The following is a 22,124-nucleotide window of genomic DNA, read 5'->3' on the forward strand; positions in this document are numbered from 1 at the left end:
CTGCACACACAGTGCAGTCCAGTGCCTCCAGGCTTTTGCTAATGCTGTGCTCTGTGCCTGGAAGACTTCCTCCTCCATCTCCAGCTGCTACTTGCCCCTGAAAGTGAAGCTTCCTCTGGGCAGAATGAATCCCTCTCTCACAATCCTCAACTCTGAGTACTTTGCAGATAACTCAATTATAGAATGTGTTAAGTACTGTAGTTACTTATCAGCCCTCCAATTAGACCCTGAGCTCCATCAAGCAGGACTGGATCTTAACTACATTCGCATTTCCAGAAACAAACTCTGTGATGGGGTACAATTTATGTGCTCACAAAAATGTAGAGAGGACACAAATCTAAAGTTTCTCTTTCCCAGAGTACACTTTAAGGCTAGAAAACAAAAGTAAATATAGCTTTTACAATGAAGCAGCTGATAGAATATATTGAATATTGTACATTTAAGAGATCTGGTAGGGGACAAACTACGTATCACTAGGATATACAAATATTCTTTCCTTTACATTAGAAACATGATTGTCAATGGTACTGTAATTTTTCATTGTTCTGAAACTGTTAATAACCATTTAAGTTAGTAAGAGTATAGGCAATCATTTGCTTTAAAAATAAAAAATCACACAAAATAGATAAAGTATATAAAGAACAGTTTGGTCCTCAGTCATGGGTACTCAATGGGAGTCATTTTGGAAGGTTTTAAGGCCATCAATTATGAGGAGGCGCAGATTAAATAACGAACCTGGAGAAGCCTAGTTTTAGACTGTGATCACATTAAGAACAAGGCAAAAAAAATCAAGGTCAGGTAGTCACTGTTTTAGAGTCCTTGCTGCTTTAGGACCAAAACTACATTGAATTGTGTTAAAGCAAAAAACTACAATAATCTACTTTGCAAGTTTCAAATAACCAATTGTTTCATTCAAGATTTAAAGAGATAAAGTGAAAGTTAACACAGTGAACAAAGATGGTTAAGCTCTTTTTTCCTAGCACATACACAATGTATAATGGTGCATTAATAGAATTAAGGTTTTAGATCAAAAAGCTATCTTTTTAAAGTATCTTTTGCTCTACTTTATAGGTTCCTGTGAATTGTATTTTCCCTAAACACAACATTTGATCTGTTCATCTATTTTACTTTATAAGCAATTGACAGAAATGTAAATATACATATATGTGTAAGTGGCTATCTTTTACATAGGACAGCCCAGAATTTAGTAATACGTATAGGCTTTCTGGCTGTTTTACTTACACATAAAATGAATTTTAGAGAAGAAACATATTTGGTATTTATTCTAATGAAAGCATATTAATTACAATATATTTTTGAAGGTTAGTTATTTTTAAAATCTTCATTTTTTATGGTTTTTTTTTTTTTGCGGTACGCGGGCCTCTCGCTGTTGTGGCCTCTCCCGTTGCGGAGCACAGGCTCCAGACGCGCAGGCCCAGCGGCCATGGCTCACGGGCCCAGCCGCTCCGTGGCATGTGGGATCCTCCCGGACCGGGGCATGAACCCACGTCCCCTGCATCGGCAGGCGGACTCTCAACCACTGCGCCACCAGAAAAGCCCCAAAATCTTCATTTTTTAAATTCAGATGATGCTCAACCTTTTAACAGGAATGTTGGTTTGTTAGATTTGACCATCTTTCTTTATTACCCTTAAAAGTTCAAACATAAAACAAGGAGGAATGTAGGTCTATTAAAAAAATATGAATACTTGTAGCAATAGTTTAAATTATTTAGCCCACAAAAACATTGCTTAAGAAATCAAGTTCAGCTTAACTGTAGGGAAATGTAATTAGGCCCAAGGCTGGGATAGTTTACTCTCCTTTTGGCTGCAGGTTATACTTTTGTGGCTGGAAAAAATGTTCTTCAATAGCACTGACTAGTTCATTTAGTTCTTTCTTCAGCTGGTCGGGATCACTGCAAAATAAAGGGGAAAAAAAATTCCAGGTCAGTGGATTATTCCAAAGCATATTTTAAAGATTCCTCACATAGATCAATTAACATTGACATTTACCCTTAAGCGGAGGGCTAAATCAGACAAAACAGAACTCCAGTTACTTAAGCATGGGAACACATCTGTGATGTAGACAAAGAACTCATGTGACAATATTCATATTTTCCACAAAGGCCTTCCTGAGGTCTCTACTATAAACAAAAGCACCCCTTTGCACTTCTCATAAGAATTTTTAAGAAACACAATTTGTAGCCTAGCATCCCTAAAAGTTCTGTCTGTACCTAACAGTGCAGAGAAAACTTTCATGACTTCAGCTGTCATTAAATCCTGCTGAACTTTTACAAATGACATGGCTGGCAAGTCTTTGGTCTCCCAGGATATGAATGTTCTTGATCCTGTTTGTCTTCAAACTATTGGGAGCTCGGCTACAGCCTCCTGTGTCAGGCCTTCCCAGGATGGAAGAGATGGGGAGCCTCCTAGTGGGCCTGCTGGTCACTCACCCGGAACTCAGACCCTGAGACCTCCTGTTTATTATTATTTTTTTAACATCTTTATTGGAGTATAATTGCTTTACAATGGTGTATTAGTTTCTGCTGTATAACAAAGTGAATCAGCTATACACATACATATATCCCCATATCTCCTCCCTCTGCCGTCTCCCTCCCACCCTCCCTACCCCACCCCTCTAGGTGGACACAAAGCACCGAGCTGATCTCCCTGTGCTACGTGGCTGCTTTTTATTCTACTTTGGGAACAAAAGGGTCACAACTAAAGTATAAACAAAAATCCTGGGAACTAGATCCCTTTAAGGAAACCAAGTTTTCAAGCATGCGGAAAACACTCATTTATGTGCAAACAATTGGAAGGTTGGTAACAGATAAAACAGACTTGTAATTAGACAGGTGTCTAATTTATGTGGCAGCCTTACATATCAGGTTACTAGCATGAGGTGAGTTACTATAAGTACTTAAAACCAAAAAGCTCAATAGAAAAACAAAAATCCTTCAATTCAAACTTTTAATACTTCATACTTGACCACCTTTAATATATGCAAACTTAACTTTAACGGAAAGGGCAATCTTTGTAATTAGTTAATATCATTTTTGCATTGTAACAGTTAACCAGTACAACTAAAACAATCCATTTTATTACAGACATTAATTCTGGCTGTACTACTTACTAGCTGTGTGCCCTTGGGCAAGTGAGTCAACCTTTCAATGGCCCAGATTCCTCATCTGTAAAACTGAGATAAAGACTATTTTCTCAAGAGAGTTGTCATATAGATTGAGATAAATTATAGAAAGCAATTAGCACAGAACCTGGCCCAAAAACCTCAATAGATGTAGCTGTCATTATAATTACTTTTACCCCCCCATTGGTAACATATTTCGTAATTATGCTTCATAAATATATATGAATTACACAAGTCTTTTCTTTTCCTTCTCCATAAATGTGCTTTGAAGAAAATAAGAGTTCTCAGGAAGGCACACTGACTAATAATTACTGCGGGTTTTTTTAATATAAATTTCTTTCTTCCTTTCTTTATTTTTGGCTGAGTTGGGTCTTTGTTGCTGCACGCGGGCTTTCTCTAGTTGTGGCGAGAGGGGGCTACTCTTCATTGTGGCGCGCGGGCCTTTCATTGCGGTGGCTTCTCTTGTTGCGGAGCACGGGCTCTAGGCGTGCGGGCTTCAGTAGTTGTGGCTCGTGGGCTCTAGAGCGCAGGCTCAGTAGTTGTGGCGCATGGGCTTAGTTGCTCTGCAGCATGTGGGATCTTCCCGGACCAGGGCTCGAACCCATGTCCCCTGCATTGGCAGGCGGATTCTTAACCACTACGCCACCAGGGAAGCCCTTATTGGTTTTCTTAAAACAATATACATAAAACAAAACTCATCAATGAATTTACTATATATCCCCTGCTGGTTTTGTTTCTCCGTTAGAACCTTGCTTGAGACTATTACCTAAATCTTGAGATAGTAAGAGAGTGTCCTCGTTCTTAGGAGTTGAGTATTGAAGTCTGCAACTTATTTTCAAATGGCTGAGAAAACAAATAAACCAACCCAAATATATAATATTGATATGTATGGTGAGTGAGAGCAAATACTGCAAAATGTTAGCAACTGCTGAAACTAGGTTAGGGTAGGCAAACTATGGCTTGCAGCCTGTTTGTGTAAATAAAGTTTTATTGGAACACAGCCACACCTATTCTTTTATGTCTGTGGCAGCTTTCCGGCTACAACAGCAGAGCTGAGTGGTTATAACAAGGGCTATATGGTCTGTAATCCCTAAAATAGTTACTGTTTGGCTCTTTACAGAAAAAGTTTGTCAACCCCTAGTCTATGTGAGGAGTTTGTGGGTATTCACTACATTATTTCTACATTTCTATAGGTTTGAAAATTTTCACAATAAAAAGTTGAACAAAACTAAAGACATCAAGGGAGTTCCCTGGCAGTCCAGTGGTTAGGACTCTGTGCTTTCACTGCCGAGGGCGCAGGTTTGATCCCTGGTTGGGGAACTAAGATCCCACAAGCTGTGCGACACAGCCAAAAAGAAAACCCCAAAACAAAAAACAAACAAAAAACAACAACTAAAGACATCAACCCCAACAAAAATAGTTTTTAAAAGCAGGACTTATATTTGAAAAAGATTTTCTATTCAAAAGGGTTAGTGGGGGCTTCCCTGGTGGTGCAGTGGTTGAGAGCTCCGCCTGCTGATGCAGGGGACATGGGTTCGTGCCCCAGTCTGGGAAGATCCCACATGCCGTGGAGCAGCTGGGCCCGTGAGCCATGGCCGCTCAGCCTGCGTGTCCGGAGTCTGTGCTCCGCAACGGGAGAGGCCACAGCAGTGAGAGGCCCGCGTACCGCAAAAAAAAAAAGGGTTAGTGGGTTACGGAATTCCATGAATGAATGAAATTCATGATATAAAATATATTAATAATATTTAATGTTAACAGAAAGTAAGGAAACCTTAGCCATGGCTTTATTGCTGTTGTGTGTTAGTTATGCTCATGCCTTGCTTGAGCCTTGACAGCATATCTATGGGCTGACCTAGTGCCTAATGTTTCATTTAATAAATGGGAGTAACATTTCAATGACTATAATAAAAGGACAAATTTTCAAAGTATTTTCAGCAATTTAGAAACTAATATTTGAATTTAAGTCCACTCAATAAGCCATGTGAAAAATGTAAATACCACAGATCCTTAAACAGTAAGTTGTATTGTTATTATAAAAGAAAGTTTTCTAAAATATTACACATATTTTCACAGGACAATGAAAAGGAAAGAAATATATAGAGAAAATAGATCTTTAAATTGGACTTATGTCCATTTGTTTTCAAAAGAATGAGATACAGAAATATGAAGACACTAAGTGAGAATGAGAATTATTCAGAAGAAGATTCAGGGCTGATTTGGGTGTGGCTTGCTATTTCCTTTATGATGAAGTCCCCAACAGGTGACTATTCTGAGTTCTTGTATCCATGTTTTATAGTTTTGTTTTGTTTTAATATTTCTTGCGTTGCTATCAGCCCTCACTTCTTCATGCCTAAGGAAAGTCCAACTGTAACAAATCTTCCCTGCCCCTCTAATCTGCTATTAGCTCACTGATTTAAGATGCTCAGAAAATTTCCTCTGCTCTTATTTCCACATAATGTAAATTTGGTCCACAAGCCAGAAAAACGCTATGGACAAACTTTGGAGTGTATGTGCCATTACTACCTAGACCTGTGTCGTCTACTACAGTAGCCACTAGCCACACGTGGCTACGGTGCAATTGAAATGCGGTTAGTTCAATAGAGGAACTGAATTTTTCATTTCATTTAAGTTAATTAATTGAAATTCAAATTTGAAAACTAGCACTTGATTCAGTTATTGGAAAACTTAAGTATGTTTCCAACAACTTGGGTGTCAAAATCTACTTTTTCAACTGTAAATTTTAGGAACTCTAAATACAGATTAAGAGGACCTCCCTGGTGGTCCAGTGGCTAAGACTCCGCGCTCCCAATGCAAGGGGCCTGGGTTTGATCCCTGGTAGGGGAACTAGAACCCACATGCCGCAACAAAAGATCCTGCATGCCGCAATGAAGATCTCGCAAGCCGCAACTAAGACTCAGCACAGCCAAATAAATAAATATTACCCAAAACATTTTAAGTATTTCCAGAAAAATATAGCATTCGAATTTGAGATGTGTGGTAAGTGTAAAATATTGTATGGATTTTGAAGACTTAGTGTGAAAAAAATTTTTTAAAATACCTCATTAATAATTTTTATAGTGATTACATGTTGCAACATTAATACTTAAAATACTTAGTTAAATAAATATATTATGTTTCTTTTCACTATTTAAAATTGTGTCTAGGAGAAAATTTCAAGTTGCATATGTGGCTCACATTTTATTCCTGTTGGACAGCACTGACTTAATTCACTTAAAAAAAAATTTCCTGATATTTAAAAAATTATTTTTATTTTTTGGCTGCGCTGGGTCTTCGTTGCTGCACACGGGCTTTCTCTAGTTGTGGTGAGCGGGGGCTACTCTTCGTTGCGGTACGCGGGCTTCTCATTGAGGTGGCTTCTCTTGTTGTGGAGCATGGGCTCTAGGCACGCGGGCTTCAGTAGTTGTGGCAAGTGGGCTAGTAGTTGTGGCTTGCGGGCTCTAGAGCACAGGCTCAGTAGTTGTGGCACACGGGCTTAGTTGCTCCGCAGCATGTGGGATCCTCCCTGACCAGGGCTCGAACTCCTGTCCCCTGCATTGGCAGGAGGATTCTTAACCACTGTGCCACCAGGGAAGTCCCAAATTTCCTGATTTTGAACTGTATTCTGAATAGAGAAATGATAGCTAAGTGACTGTTAAATAGGTGTGTAATATGACATTTACACATACTAGCTACATGTACCACGGCTGATAAAGTTCAAAATGTTACAGGTGTTGGAAAGTGACCAACTCAAACCCTTTACCAAGGTCACAAAGCACGACCCTGAAGCTACCAGACCATCGGCTCTTTGGTGGTAAGGACTCTCTCTGTGGCTCTTCATCTGCCCCAAGACCCAGCGTGACTTACACACAATAGGTGCTCAAAGATATTTGTTGAATGGACGTGTAATGCATTTTAATTTACTGTACCAGAGACACGGAGAAAAAGAGAAAAAGTCATTGGTGTCAGCCTCAAATATAAAGTACTAGAAAAAGGAAATTTAATTATTATTACTGAAATTAGGAATGAAATTTTCCCATACAGGGAAATTTGGGGTAGAAGGAAATAACCAAGTAGGAAGTAAGCACTCTTGGCCCTAGACGCTTCAAGGGGCTGTTAATATCACAATAGTGCTGCAGGTTCTGAAACAACATTCCTAATTAAACTACATATTGGAAAGATAAAATATTTTACTTAGCATCTGAATAGAATTTAGAAAGTTTAGGGAATAAAAATCACAGCAGCTGCCATCCATAGCATACCTATTTCCAGGGGGGGCGCACAGTTCCGAATAGTACTTGATTTTGGGCTCTGTCCCACTGGTCCGAATGGTGGCCACACCTCCATTAGCAAAGGTAAAGGTGATCATTTGACTGCTTTTACTAGTAGGGAGAACCTAGGAATTAATTTACACGTTATAAATTTAAGTAGTAACATCAGCTGTTCTTACAGCTAACATTTTCCCCTGAATAAGCAAGAGAGTAAATGCAAAACAAAGAAGAAAAGGACATTTGTGAGGAAATCAGAAAATGTACTCTGTATAAATGAAATAAATAATAATAATAAGGCAATTTGTGAAAATTAACTTTGTATATTACTTTTTACCTCCATGGTTCTATTAAAGCTACTAAAGTTTTACTAAAATTGAAACACATCATTTTCACAAGAAATTGCTTTAAACCGATTAATAATGCATTACCAAAACCCCACAAAACACTAGGCTTATTTCACTTTCAAGGGCTTCTGATAGATGTATTCTTAGCTGATTGCTCTCCAAACTCCACTAAAATGACTGAAGCATTAAAATCAAAAAACACACAAGGGCAAAGAGGCAGCAGCAGTTGAGGGGGTTGCCAACTAATCGTGGCAGTCAGAAACCAGGTGGAGGGCAGAGGTGACCTGATGGAACACAGAAGAATGTCCTCGGAGCCCCTGTAGCAGGCAGATAAGAACCGAGTCAGCATGTTCTGCAGGGCCCTAGTAAAGCTCACTACCTAGGGCACCTGGTACAGCAAAGGGCAGGCGTGAGACAAAGAAGCTATTAGGTCCTCCCAAATCCCCACCTTCTGCCCACGTGGTCAACCAACCACCTCATCAGGAGATGGTTTAAATCTCTGGTGTAATTGAACCAGAAGGGCTCAGAAGCTGGGGACGCTGGGCACCATGGAGGGCAGGGCATGGAGAAAACTTAGAGTAAGTCAGAGTCTGCACACTGAATGCTCAAACCCCTCCTCCCAGGTCCGCAGCACCTTTCCACCACTTCTGGGGCCTCAGCATCCCAGTTTATTACCCTCAGGCAGGAGATTAGGGTGAGAGTGAGGCGTCCCCAGGAGACCTTGAGGGAAATAAAGACAATACAGAGGAAACAAGACCTACATTTTAAAAAAGCTATAATTAATATCCTTAAGAGAGGTAAGATATAATACACATGAAACAAGAATAAGATGTTACTTTCAATAAATTAGAGAAAAAGAGCTGAAATGTTCAAAGCAGCATTGAAAGTTAATGTTGAGGTAATCTCCCCAAAAGTAGGAAAGAAGGATATAGATGGACAGTGGGAAAAAAGAAACACGGAAAGTAGAACATCACTCCAGGATAGTCAGCATCTAAGAACCTGTCAAGAAGGACTTGTCAAGAAGGTGAGAACAGAAAATGCAAGGGAAGAGGTTACTTGAAAAACAACCATCCAGCGTCCTTCTTTGACAAAAATCAAGAGAATTTCTCAGAACTGAAAGAAATGACTCCGTAGATCAACGAAGACCAACCAAGTATCCAGAAAAATGAATGAAAAGAGACACATACTAAAAGCATATCACTGAAATTTTAGAACCCCAAGTTTAGAGGAAAGTTCCTAACGTCTTCCCATGGAGAAAAAAACAAATGGCACGGAAAGGACTGAATGAGTACGGTGTTCTCATCCCTGAATGCAGCACACAGCAGGTCTCAACTATTTCCTGAGTGAATGAATGATGGATGCTCAACGGCTTTACAAATACAGAGCAATGCTTTCCAAACTGTGAGTCAATAAAGCATGAGGGTAGAGTAAGACATTTTCAGACCTAAACACCTCCAAAAATTTACCTGTCATTCATTTCTTCTTAGGAAGCTACTAGAGGATGTGATTTAGGAAGATAAATATAAAAAGAGGAAATCATGGGGTCCAGGAGCAAGGGACCCACCCCCAGAGAGTGGTGAAAGGGCATTCCCAGGATGACAGCTGGGCGTTCAACCCAGAAAGCAGAAGCCTCTCCCCAGAGGAAGGGACCAGGAGGGAGGCCATTGGAAACAAGATGGAACCAACAGTCCAGGTCAAAAACCCTACTGAGACGTATTTGAAGGATGTGGGAAGAACTGGTGAGGGTTACATAGAAATCCATGCAAATGAAAGAACAAAGCAGCTATCAATTAAAGGAAAAGTAATTCTTTATACAAATTAAGGGGAACCTAATCATAGTACACTACTTAACTAAGCAAAAAACAATAGTTACCAGTCATAATAATACAAGCATGGAATCTGATGTCACCAAGAGTTGTGGTATAAATGTACTGTAAGGACAGGGGAGAAGAGTCGTGAATGCTGGAAGTGTAAGAACTAAATCCCTATCTCCATAATAGAAAATTAATAAAGTCTAACACGGATAAGTCATAGTATTACCACATGAGCACACTGTTTAGAAATCTGGTGGTAAATACCAGGAGAAACAACTAAGAGGGAAGGTGGTTGTCTTGGCACATGGAAATGAGATGGCAGGAGTTGGAACTGCCATGTTTAATCATAACCCTTTTAATACTATTTGCCTTTAAAAACATATTGTGTGCAGATGTAAATTAAAAAATATAACAAGGTGAATATCAAAGCAAATGGGAGACTGGGATTGAAATATATACACTAATATGTATAAAAGGTATAACTAATAAGAACCTGCTGTATAAAAAAATAAATAAAATTCAAAAATTAAAAAAAAAAAGGCAAATGTCCAATATCTCATAAGGATATTCTTACTGTCCTTCCTCTACCCCCCTGCCATAGTTAGCGATACTCTTCTGCCACATTTGAGCCTTCTTTTGACTCCAGTGGGGGAATCTACATGGTAGGAAGAATGCAAACTCATGCTTTACAGCGAACAACTCCTATATATTCAGAGAACAGGGTAAAACTAAGCAGGAAGCAAGCAGTGGTTCTCAAAGTTGGACCAGTAGCATTAGCATCAGCAGGGAACTTATTAGAAAGGCAAATAAGGGGTGGGCTGCAGGACTCAGTGTTTTAACCTGGCCACCAGGTGATTCTGATGCTTTTTCAAGTTCAACTGCTGAAAGAGAGGAAAAGCTGCGTTTGGAATCAGAAGACCCAGATTCTATTCCTAGCATCACCAATTAGCTGTGTGACCACAGGCAGGTCTTACACTTCTGAGTACAGTTGTCCCTCGGTACCCGTGGAGGTTTGGTTCCATGAGCCCCCCACAGATACCAGAATTCATGGATGCTCAAGTCCATTAAATAGTGTAGTACAATCGACCCTCGGTATCTGCGGATGTGAAACCCTCAGATGATGAGGGACGACTGCATCGATTTCCTGCTGTATTAAATGACAGCATTGGCTTAGATGACTAGCGAGAACCCCTTCAGTTTCAGCTCATGATTTTTAACTCTCTGTATATTTTGATAGCTTATTTATAATAATGCCTAAAATCAGCTTCAATTAATTATATGATTAAGTTGAGCTATTCAAAGTATAGTCAAAAAGTAAATAGAGACGAGGTTAATTGATAAAAGACATTACTTACAGCTTTTTTATCAGGTTGGCTATCATCATAGCCAGTTGTAAGGTCCCTAATACCAGAAATTTCAAATTTGCCACAAGTTTTTGGATAATTATTCTTCCCATCGTAGTTTCTAAGGTTTTCAAATAATTTTTTAATAGTGCCTTGATCGTGGCAGATAAAATACGAAGCTTTGGTGATATGGTAGCCATACCTATCAATACAAACACAATTACATGCAAAATGAGGAACAAATAATTCTGCACAGGGTACACTGAACATGTATCAACCAGTATATTCTAAAACAAATAACCGCGACTAATTTCAAAGGAATAATTCAGCATTAAAAAAGAGGTTCAGGGGCTTCCCTGGTGGCGCAGTGGTTGAGAGTCCGCCTGCCGATGCAGGGGACACGGGTTCGTGCCCCAGTCCAGGAAGATCCCACATGCCGCGGAGCGGCTGCTGAGCTTGCGCGTCCGGAGCCTGTGCTCTGCAACGGGGGGGGGGGGCCACAGCAGTGAGAGGCCCGCGTACCACAAAAAAAAAAAAAAAAAAAACCAAAAAAGAGGTTCAGGGCTTCCCTGGTGGCGCAGTGGTTGAGAGTCCGCCTGCCGACGCAGGGGACACGGGTTCGTGCCCCGGTCTGGGAAGATCCCACATGCCGTGGAGCGGCTGGGCCCGTGAGCCACGGCCACTGAGCCTGCGCGTCTGGAGCCTGTGCTCTGCAACGGGAGAGGCCACAACAGTGAGAGGTCCACGTACCCCCCGCCAAAAAAAAAAGAGGTCCAATTTTATAAAAGAGGTCCAACAATCTACCCCAGGGATCGCTGAACTGCTCTGTGGCCCTCAGCCTGTATTTCTAAGTAAAAGTTTCTCTATTGGAACGTAGCCATGCCATGCCCATTACCTTATGTATTGTGTCTGGCTGCTTTTGCACTACAAAGACACTGGTGAATAATTGCTTTAAAGACTAAACATGTTTTGTGAACACGTGTCTTTTTTGACATTGGACACTTAAAAATCACATTCTTCCCTTAGCCATTTCTGCAACTAATGTTCTCATTTGTTAAGAATCAATGTCATCATGAATGGTAACTACTATTAAGTAGTTAAATATTAAAAGGAAAAGGTGATCCCTTATTTAGTTTTTATAGGCAATAGAATTCATAGCCAAAGTAAGGACATCAGAAAGAATATTAGTATCTCATGCATAAGAACGGAGTAAAACATGAAAAAATATTACTACATGTGGGGATAACATGTAAACTGTATTTGTTGCGATCATTTCACAATATAGATATACATTGAATCATTGTGTTGCACAACTGAAATGAAAAAAACATTACTTCAATTTAACAGTCAATAGAAACTTACTCAACATAGATGGCCTTTAGCTGCTGAGACAAAGACAAATTCTTGGTTGCTAGAAAGCTGGCCAACTCTGCACTTATGACGGCGGCACTGACTCCATCTTTGTCCAGAACGAAAGGGCAGCACATATATCCTGCGGAAACACGTGTCATACACACACCCTGAGGAGTAGGTCCCTTTACACACTGTGCGTGCACACATCTATATGCTCCCGGTCTACTGCATAAGAGGCTGTCAGTATGTAAATGCTTCTCATTCATCACCATTACATTTAAGAATCTAGGCCAGCGCCTAGCACATAGCAGGCCTTCAAGAAGTATTTGCTGAGGTACAAACTACTATATATAGAATAACTAAGACACAAGGATGTATTGGACAACGCAGGGAGTGTAGCTGATACTTTATAATAACTATAACTGGAGTATAATCTATAGAAACATTGAATCACTATGTTGTACACATGAAATTAATATAATATTGTAATTCAACTATGCTTTAATTTCAAAAAAGAAAAGAAAAAAAGAAAAAGTATTTGTTGAATAACCTGTAAGGAGAGTCTCCCTCCTAGACAGACTGTACTCATTTTCCAGGTGTAGACCAAATCCCTCTGGCTGAAACACAAAACTGCTTCCAATTGTTTTAGTCAATGCTTATTCTGTCTTCTCTGAATCCCCAGTTATATGATTCATCTTGACACCTAGCCTATACTCTTTTGTGTGGTTTCTAACTAGATCTATATAAACTGCTGTAGGCTAAGGTCAGTGTCATCCATTTCTTTCAGAGTCAGTGTGCAAGTGATATGCAATAAATATTTGATAAACAAATATAAGAAAATCTTTTTTTTTTTTTAATAAAAAGCTATAGTCAGGCCAGGATTGCAGTTCTGAGAGCATAAGAGCAAAAGTTGAGCTCTTACACTTCATTCAATGAATTAGTTCAATGATGAGCCTGTGTCTATGTTGTAGGGAATGTATGAACGAGAAGAGTATGTATTATATAATAAGCATGATGTACAACAACTTTTATTAAACGAAGAGCTAAAACATCCCCAGCCCAAACATTTGCATTTCACGTTTCTATTGCTAGCTCTCCTCTTTTGCTCATTGATAGTGATCATTTAAGACAAGTGTTTTTCCATCAGCCTGGCTGGTTCTTTCAGGTGACAGTCACTCTGATGAAAGTCCCACAACCATGCCTTCTCCTTTCTTCTGGACAGATCTCTGCAGAGCACTCTATGAGGGGGAGTGAACTATATTTGGCCTGTATATCAATACCATAGGGAGGAAATATCGTAACTCCCCAAATAGGAGGATTCTGAAGCTACTACAGCCGTGTACAGAACATCACTGTTCACAGTTATCTGGGCAAAGGATTCACTACCTGACATGAATGGCTTGGTTATTTGTGAGATATTCTTTTCAGCTAAAGAAATCTGTGATGCCAACTTTGGGGTAGGACAGTTCAGCATTTGCCGAGCATCACAGAAGAAAAACAAACTGTGTGTTCCTGTCTCACAGTTAATCTTTTGAACCCAAATCCAAATCCACATCTTTGCCCATTTATTTGCATTCTATAAATTAACTGATCCCAGGATCATCATGATCAACTCTTACCAATAGCTTCTTCAAAAGCAAATAAGACATTTTTCCCCTGGTCTATTAGCTGTTTGGCTCGGTTTCCCATCCACTTAAAGCCAGTTAATGTTTCCTAAAAGGATAATCCAAGAGAGAAAGAAATGCCTTAGACCTTCTACAGAGCAAAAGAAAGGAAAAAGAGCAACTCTCACAAACACCTTACCTCGAAGTGAAAGCCCTCCTTTAAGGCAATGGCCTGCAGGATTTTGGAGGAGACGGTGCTGGACAACATATATGTGTCTTTGAGGGCGCTGTGATCTTGGTTCTTTTCTTTCCAAGAAGTAAAGAGCCACCAGCCCAAGAGGGCCCCCAGCTCGTTGCCTGAAAACACTTTCCATTCACCACTGTAAGAAAAAACAACCTATGTACAGCAGTGATCTCAAGAGAGATCACTTAATTGTAAGTAACAATTAAGGACAGAACAATTAAGCCAGACAAGGTTCAAAGTAGCCTCTGCAGGACTGTTCTTATTATTCTTGTTTAAATAATAGGCCAGAAGCGTGACTGCCACTCCACAAACATACGAGCAGCTACCGTGTCTCAGCCTGTTCGCCTAGACAAACATCCTGTCTTTGAAGAGCGTACAAAATAAGTACATCAGCGATGACACACAAATGCTTTTATCTCAGTCTTTGGCAAAGGCTTTGGTTTTAAACATAACAGAAACATGCTAGCAAGATGCCCCCTAAGGACTTCCCTGGTGTTGCAGTGGTTAAGAATCCACCTGCCAATGCAGGGGACATAGGTTCGAGCCCTGGTCTGGGAAGATACCACATGCCGCGGAGCAACTAAGCCTGTGCACCACAACTACTGAGCCTGTGCTCCACAACAAGAGAAGCCACTGCAATGAGAAGACCACGCACTGCAACAAAGAGTAGCCCCCGCTCTCAGCAACTAGAGAAAGACCCGTGCGCAGCAACGAAGACCCAATGCAGCCAAAAATAAATAAATAAATATATTTTTTTAAAAAAAGATCCCCCCCAAGTATAATAGTTTGCATATCTCAATTTTCCGCTCAGCTTTGCTGATTCTGAGAGAGAGAGACTGCTTAGCATTCCTTAAGATCCAGCGCAGTATTCACACAGTCAGGACACCAGAGAACAGGCTTGCAGCTTATGCTCCTGTCTGTAGGTGGCTACAAGTACACCTCACATTTCAGCATGTAGCACCTTAGCTTAAATTTCTAAAACCTGATATAGAATTGAATCTGTTTTGTTATAATCGAAAATCCTAACCCTTTGACAGCACCCCACCGTCTCCCAAACATCACATAGGCTGTTTGACACCCAAAACTGCTTTCACTTTCCCCCCCCTTACCTACCACTGCTCTATACAAACGCTACAGTCGCACTTGTCTTAAGCATTGTCAGCGCCCCACAGGCATCTTTCCTGGTCTGTTCAACCTGAATTCAACATTGCTTTGAAGGTCCAACTCCTCATCAAACCTTTTACCAAATGCTGAACTGTAAAGCCAGAGATCAAGTACTTTGCCCTCATTAGGCACTGAGTCATTAATTATAATAAAAGCAATGATAAAATGGGGGACGATAACAAATAGTAATTTCAATTCCAAATACATACTGGGCTGGTTTACTCTGCAATGTGCTTGCTGATCGTGTGGCCCCCGAATCAGTACTTGCTCCATGTTAAAGGATCTGACTGAGGTTAAGTGAGATGATCGTTTGCAAAATAAGTGGGAAATATTTCCAAATAGGTCTGGTCTCTCCAGAAACATTTTACTGCCAAAGATGTCACCTTTTATATTTTCCATTAGGTAGGTAATCACAATTAATTGTACCTGTCTTGCTTTTCTCCCACAGCAAGTCTGTCAGCATCTGGGTCGTTTGCTAAAACAATTTTGGCCGTGGTTTTGTCAGCCAAAGCAAAAGACAAAGTCTGAAAAAGAATAAGAGAAAAGATCATTACAATCAAGAATTGAGCACAGGGCTTCTCTGGTGGTGCAGTGGTTAAGAATCCGCCTGCCAATGCAGGGGACACGGGTTCAAGCCCTGGTCTGGGAAGATCCCATATGCCACAGAGCAACTAAGCCTGTGTGCCACAACTACTGAGCCTGCGTGCCACAACTACTGAGCCCTTGTGCAACAACTACTGAAGCCCGCGTGCCTAGAGCCTGTGCTCTGCAACAAGAGAAGCCACCGCAATGAGAAGCCCACGTACCACAACCAAGAGCAGCCCCCGCTCACCACAACTAGAGAAAGCCCACGCGCAGCAACGAAGACCCAACACAACCAAATAAATAAATAAATAAATAAAATTTTTTAAAAATGCTTAAAAAAAAAAGAAAAAAGAATTGAGCACATTTCAGTCTTTAAAAATGTTCAGTTCTTTAAGAACTAAAAGAGGTCTTTCCCCAAACCGAGGCTGAATTTTATTTCTGGAGCTGTTCTTGGCTGGTCACATATTACTTTTTGAGTCAAAGGTCAGATAATGAGAGCATCAACACATGACCCACATGCGCCCATGGGATTCGCCCCACATCTGACAGTGTGTGTGGCTGGACTGGTATTTCCAGGCCTGGGCCTGTGGTCAACCTAACAGACAAACTAAAATAAACCGACTCTCTGGATATCACTGTTACCCGAACCTTTAAAAAGACTAAAAGGAACCATAATTTAAATGGCACTTCTTCGTATCAGAAAAATATCAATTGAGGAATAAAAATCATGTGATAAATCTCCATTCTATTACTGTTTCTTTTTGGCATTAAGAAGAACAGTAAATTAACTTAAAATTAAATTGATTAAATTGAATGTAAAGTATTGTTTTAAGTTTGTGAGCAATTTCAGCTCTCACATCCTGATGCTAAGACATCCGATTTGAAAGTTCCTTTAAGAAATGGATGACTGGGCTTCCCTGGTGGCGCAGTGGTTAAGAATCCACCTGCCAATGCAGGGGACACAGGTTCAAGCCCCGATCTGGGAAGATCACACATGCTGTGGAGCAACTAAGCCCGTGCACCACAACTACTGAGCCTGTGCTCTAGAGCCCACGAGCCACAACTACTGAGCCCATGTGCCTAGAGCCTCTGCTCTGCAACACGAGAAGCCACCGCAATGAGAAGCCCGTGCACCGCAATGAAGAGTAGCCCCCGCTCGCCGCAACTAGAGAAAGCCCTCGCGCAGCAATGAAAACCCACTGCAGCCAAAAATAAAATTAAAAAAAAAAAGAATTTAAGAAATGGATGACTAATAAATACAAATATTTCCAATGATGAAATTACTTTTTTGCTCAGCACAATGAAAATGCATAAAAACATTTTACTCAAGAGTAATTAATAGTTTTGAACTATATTCAAGGTAAATTTTATAATTAAAAAAAAATCAGGTTACCAAGACACCTTTACCCTCTTCAGGATTTGGGTATCTCACTGTTGGGAACTCAGGATCGGGATCCTTCTGTTCGGGAACAGCCTCGGGAGGAACAAAGTCAAAAGCCTTGAAAGCCGACTGCACGAAGCTGTGACCCACGCCGTGGACGGAGGTGTGCACAAACTTCACCTTGGTCTCCCTGTTCACAGCCCTTGAATCAGACACATGGAGAATGACAAAATATACAAATATGGCTCTCAAAACTGGAAGGACTGCAAAATATCAAGGAACCAGATTCCTAAGAATGTAAGGTATCAAAGTAATAAGAATGTATAAGACAACTGAGTATCTTTCTAATTCCATTAAAAAAAGAAAACTTATTCACTTTCTTTCAAACATACACCCTCCCCCAACACATTCAAGTTTTAAATTTTACTCCGTAGTTATTTTCCACAAATCTGCTTACTTTTGGATTTTATTTCACGCTACAGCTTTCACAGCTGGCCCAGTGGCAGTACCTACCCATGGCAGTGCCAGTAAATACTCTTTACTAGCTCACACGTTTCAAAGTGTCCCTTTTAACACAATGTGATGGAACATCCCATACATGGATGCATAAAAAATAAAACATTTTCTTTGTCAAGTAACAATCCTGTTTGGCAGAGTACCCTGATCTAGAGACTGTAGAATAAAAATGTACATCAAAATTCACAGCAGATTTCTCTCTGGACCCCAAGCTTGGGGAGAATCTTTAAGAAAGCATCTCTTGTGATCCAGGCTGCGTGGAAGTGAACATCCACCACCTTGGGAGGGACACAAAACTCCACCTAGATGTTTCTCCCCCATCACCCCTAAAGGACAAAAGCCTTAATCTGTAGGGGAAAGGGCAGCAACACCATAGCCATAGGAGGTGTTGGACAAGGATGCATGATTTATAACCAATCTGAAGATGAATAAAATATTAACATACCTTAAAAAAAAAGAAAAAAATTAACAGCAGAAGTTATAGAAAGCTAAGCACAAGATGTTAAAAAATTCCAATGATCTGACTGCTAGATTCTTAGGTTACTGTCCACTTCTTTTGGTAATGAATAAATGAACAAGGTCTTCCTTAAGACAGTAGTAGTTTAAAACAAACATACCCTTGAAAATAAAATGCATCTAGAAAAATAAATATGCAAGATCAGTAAGAACAAATCTGGAAAAACACTCTTAGATATTAAAGTGAATTATAAAGCTATCACAATTAGAACAGTTTAGGCCTACATATATAAAGGCAGAATAAAGGAACAGAATAGAGTCCAGAAGTTGATCCAATTTGAAACGGGAAATATATATGAGAAGCAGTAAGGCTTAGTGGTTAACATGATTTAGAGACAGACTCTAAATTTAAATCTTGGAGCTCTGCCACTTATAAGCTGTGTGACTATTGGTTATTTTCTTAACCTCTCTGTGTCACAGTTTTCTCATCTATAAGATGGCAATACACCAGAACCTACCGTCAGCATTACCGTGATGATTAAAATGAGGTTAAATTAATTAGTACAAGTGAAGGGACTGTAGCAGTTATCTGATACATAATAAGCATTCATATATCATGTTAGAAATTGTTAGATTAAAGGTGATATTTCCAATCAGTCAAAGAAAAAGAGATTCTTTAGTTTAATATGTTGTTACAATTGCAACTTTTTAGAAAGAACCTAATCTGCTTTCCTACTTTATGCTTCATACAAAATTAAAAGTCACCAACAACTCAAAAGATTTAAACATTGCAAAATGTCAACATGAAAGCCAACGCAACACAAGAGTTGTGCTTTTTTTAAAAAATAAGCTTGGTATAGTGAAATCTATCTATAGTGATACAAAACCCAGGAATCAGAAATTGAAAGTTTCAGTGAAAAAGTCCAAAGGTAACAACAGAAGGGAAAACAATATTTGAAATAAATGAAGTCTAGTTTTCTGTACAAGCAACGAGGTTTTACAAATGCAAAAGAGAAACAAATACATAGAAAAATATAGGTTAAATAAATATTTAAAATATTCGTAATTAAAGAATGCAAATAAAGTTAGGTATTACTTTCATGCAGCAAATTGGGAAAGAGGAGAAATTTAATACTTGGTATAGGTAAGAATGTGTGGGTCATACACTATTATCATATACTGTTGGTGGGAATCTCAGCTAGTGCAACGTTTCTGGAGAGCAATTTGTTAACCGCTATCAACTTTGTAAATGCCTATATAATTCTGATGCCTGCAATGTATCTTATGAATACACTTGTGCGCGCGCACACACACACACACACACACACACACACAAAAATATATGCATATATATGTATATACACATATACATATACATGAATCTACAACAGAGGTTAGCAGCCGTGGCCTGTGGGCCAGCCACCTACTTTTGTAAGTAACATTTTTTGGAACACAGCTATGTTTGCATGTGTTCATTTCTGTATGATCTATGGCTGCTTTCCTACAACAGCAGAGTTGGGTAGTTGTAACACAGTGGCTCACAAAGCACAAAATATTCGCTATCTGTCTTTCTAAGAAAAGCTGCCAGCCCCTCATCTACAGCCTCTAAAGTCAGATGCAGCTACAGTATATGTACCAACGGAGAAGAAAATTTAATGAAAACAGAATTTGGCTAAATCCATTTACCTGTGAAAACAGTATTTTTTAAGGTCTTCAAAGTAGTCCTTATTGATGGAAGCACTTGGGTCATGAAAGAGTGGACTGCCATTGATTACAGAATCGTCCCAAGCTTGAGGCCATGGCTCTAGATTTTCTTCAATAGCCTGGGAAATCCCTTTATCATGAGGAGAGATGATCTGAGCCCCGTTATCCCAGTAGACCTGGAGAATGCAGGAACGTATCCAGATGGTTTACAGTTCATCCATTCCCCATGCTCCCAAACCATAAAGGCATAGGATTCATACAGAAGGACGTAAGCGTGGAGAGAAAAATAAAAATACCTTGTAACCATTATCCTGCTTTGGATTGTGAGAGGCAGTTATCATGATTCCAGCACAAAGTTTCAAATGTGATACTGTGTAGGGCTGTAATACAGTAGGAAAGGAGAACAGTTTTAAATAAAAAATTAGATATACTTAAAAGGTCTATCATATATTGTACCGTGTTCCCTTTTAATAAACATCATATATAAACATCATATTGTGTCATACAATATTTTTGTGCCACATCCAAGCAGTACACTCTGACTACCTTTAGAACTAACTCACTGCTCAAAATTCAAATAAGAAAGGTGAGCATTTTCCTAGGTGTCTTCTTATTCTGTCTTCTCCTTGGTAGAGCTAGGAAACTCTCCAAACAATATGATGGTCTGATTCTCCACTGCACATTCTTGTAAGCCTTCTGCTTGGGACAGCAGCTTATGGATTCAGTTTATTCCCTCCAACTGCTTCCTCTGCTCTTCTTCCCCTGATTGGCTTTTAAGGAAAAGGTTGAGGAAAATGTGGGAGAAATGGAGAGAGCTCTCACAGCTTGTCATTTATCTCCCACTCCAGGTCTGATTATCCCTCTCTTGCATCTCTACTTAGCTCCCATCTTTACAAGACTACTTCCCCAAATGGGGAGAGGGTAGGCTTATGCGTCCCATGGCTGCACATGAGATTTACTCTACACAGGCATCCTGAGATTCTACCTGCCTGTCCGCTTCCGCCCTCCCACCAAGAATCACTGTGGTCACTTGTCCCCCCTAGGAGTTATCTCACATTCCCCAGGTTTCCTGGAGCAAAGAAAAAGGGAGAATCACTCCACTATGTGGGCAAATGACCATGAGACACTCATTTAATTCATGTCTGATATAAAAGTAATAGCTATCAACACTTATATAGTACAGAAGACCAATGATGCTTGAACACATTGCAATTTTTCCATCAAACAATAAAACTTGAACTACATCTGGATGTGACATTGAGTGCCTACTGGGATATTTACAATCTAGGAGGTGTTGCACCTACCTGTCAGTGCACTAGAGACAGTAAACACAAAGCTAGTGGAGCTTACTTTTTTATTTACACACTCTCATTTCTACTTGATGGAACTAAGTGCATTCAAACCATGTTTTTGGTTTAGTATCTAAAAACATTTATGCTTAGCATCTGGCTCCACTCTTTTTTTTTTTTTTTACGGTACGTGAGCCTCTCACTGTTGTGGCCTCTCCCGTTGCGGAGCACAGGCTCCAGACGCGCAGGTTCAGCGACCATGGCTCACGGGCCCAGCCGCTCCGCGGCATGTGGGATCTTCCCAGACCGGGGCACGAACCTGTGTCCCCTGCATCGGCAGGCAGACTCTCAACCACTGCGCCACCAGGGAAGCCCCTGGCTCCACTCTTAACAGTTCTATCTACTTAAAAGCAACAGCTGTCACAGTCCCTATTGTCCTTTTCTTTAGATTCTGCTACAATAAGAATTTGATAAAAATCTTACTAAAAGATGGCAAGTATGCTTCTTATACTGGCCATGAATAGGATTTAGAATGAAACATTTATATAAAAAGTTGACGCACCAACTTGTCAAAAATTTTCATGATAAGACACGGTTTGAGTTGAATTCAGATTTAGACCCAAGAAGTTTCCTAACTGTGATAGCTGGGAAAAAAGAATACAAACCAAATTAAAAAGCAAAGAGACAAACAAACAAAAGACATTTTGCTAACTAGCTAAAATATCCTCCGAATGCAAGTAAAAGAAAAATTGCATTAAAAAAATCAATTTGGGGCTTCCCTGGTGGCGCAGTGGTTGAGAGTCCACCTGCCGATGCAGGGGACACAGGTCCCGGTGCGGGAGGATCCTACATGCCGCGGAGCGGCTGGGCCCGTGAGCCACGGCCGCTGGGCCTGCGCGTCCGGAGCCTGTGCTCCG

At 40.1% G+C, this 22,124-nt stretch overlaps 1 protein-coding gene across 5 annotated transcripts in view; it reads right to left on the reverse strand.

The window, feature by feature from the left end:
• Positions 1-284: 284 nt before the first annotated feature.
• PGM2 (phosphoglucomutase 2) overlaps positions 285-22,124 on the reverse strand; it is a 142,414-nt gene continuing 120,574 nt past the window's right edge. For all 5 annotated transcript variants that reach the window (XM_033421645.2, XM_004266230.4, XM_033421643.2 and 2 more), the window contains 10 exons: positions 20,215-20,298; positions 19,901-20,094; positions 17,255-17,444; positions 15,703-15,800; positions 14,068-14,248; positions 13,884-13,977; positions 12,274-12,403; positions 10,924-11,113; positions 7,402-7,535; positions 285-1,913 (listed from right to left, as the gene is read on the reverse strand). In XM_033421645.2, coding sequence (XP_033277536.1) covers positions 1,811-1,913; positions 7,402-7,535; positions 10,924-11,113; positions 12,274-12,403; positions 13,884-13,977; positions 14,068-14,248; positions 15,703-15,800; positions 17,255-17,444; positions 19,901-20,094; positions 20,215-20,298 — 1,398 coding nt within the window. In that variant the 3' untranslated portion in view covers positions 285-1,810. The remainder of the gene's footprint in view (positions 1,914-7,401; positions 7,536-10,923; positions 11,114-12,273; positions 12,404-13,883; positions 13,978-14,067; positions 14,249-15,702; positions 15,801-17,254; positions 17,445-19,900; positions 20,095-20,214; positions 20,299-22,124) is intronic.

Source organism: Orcinus orca, chromosome 4, assembly GCF_937001465.1.
Source record: "Orcinus orca chromosome 4, mOrcOrc1.1, whole genome shotgun sequence".
Lineage (NCBI taxonomy): Eukaryota > Metazoa > Chordata > Mammalia > Artiodactyla > Delphinidae > Orcinus > Orcinus orca.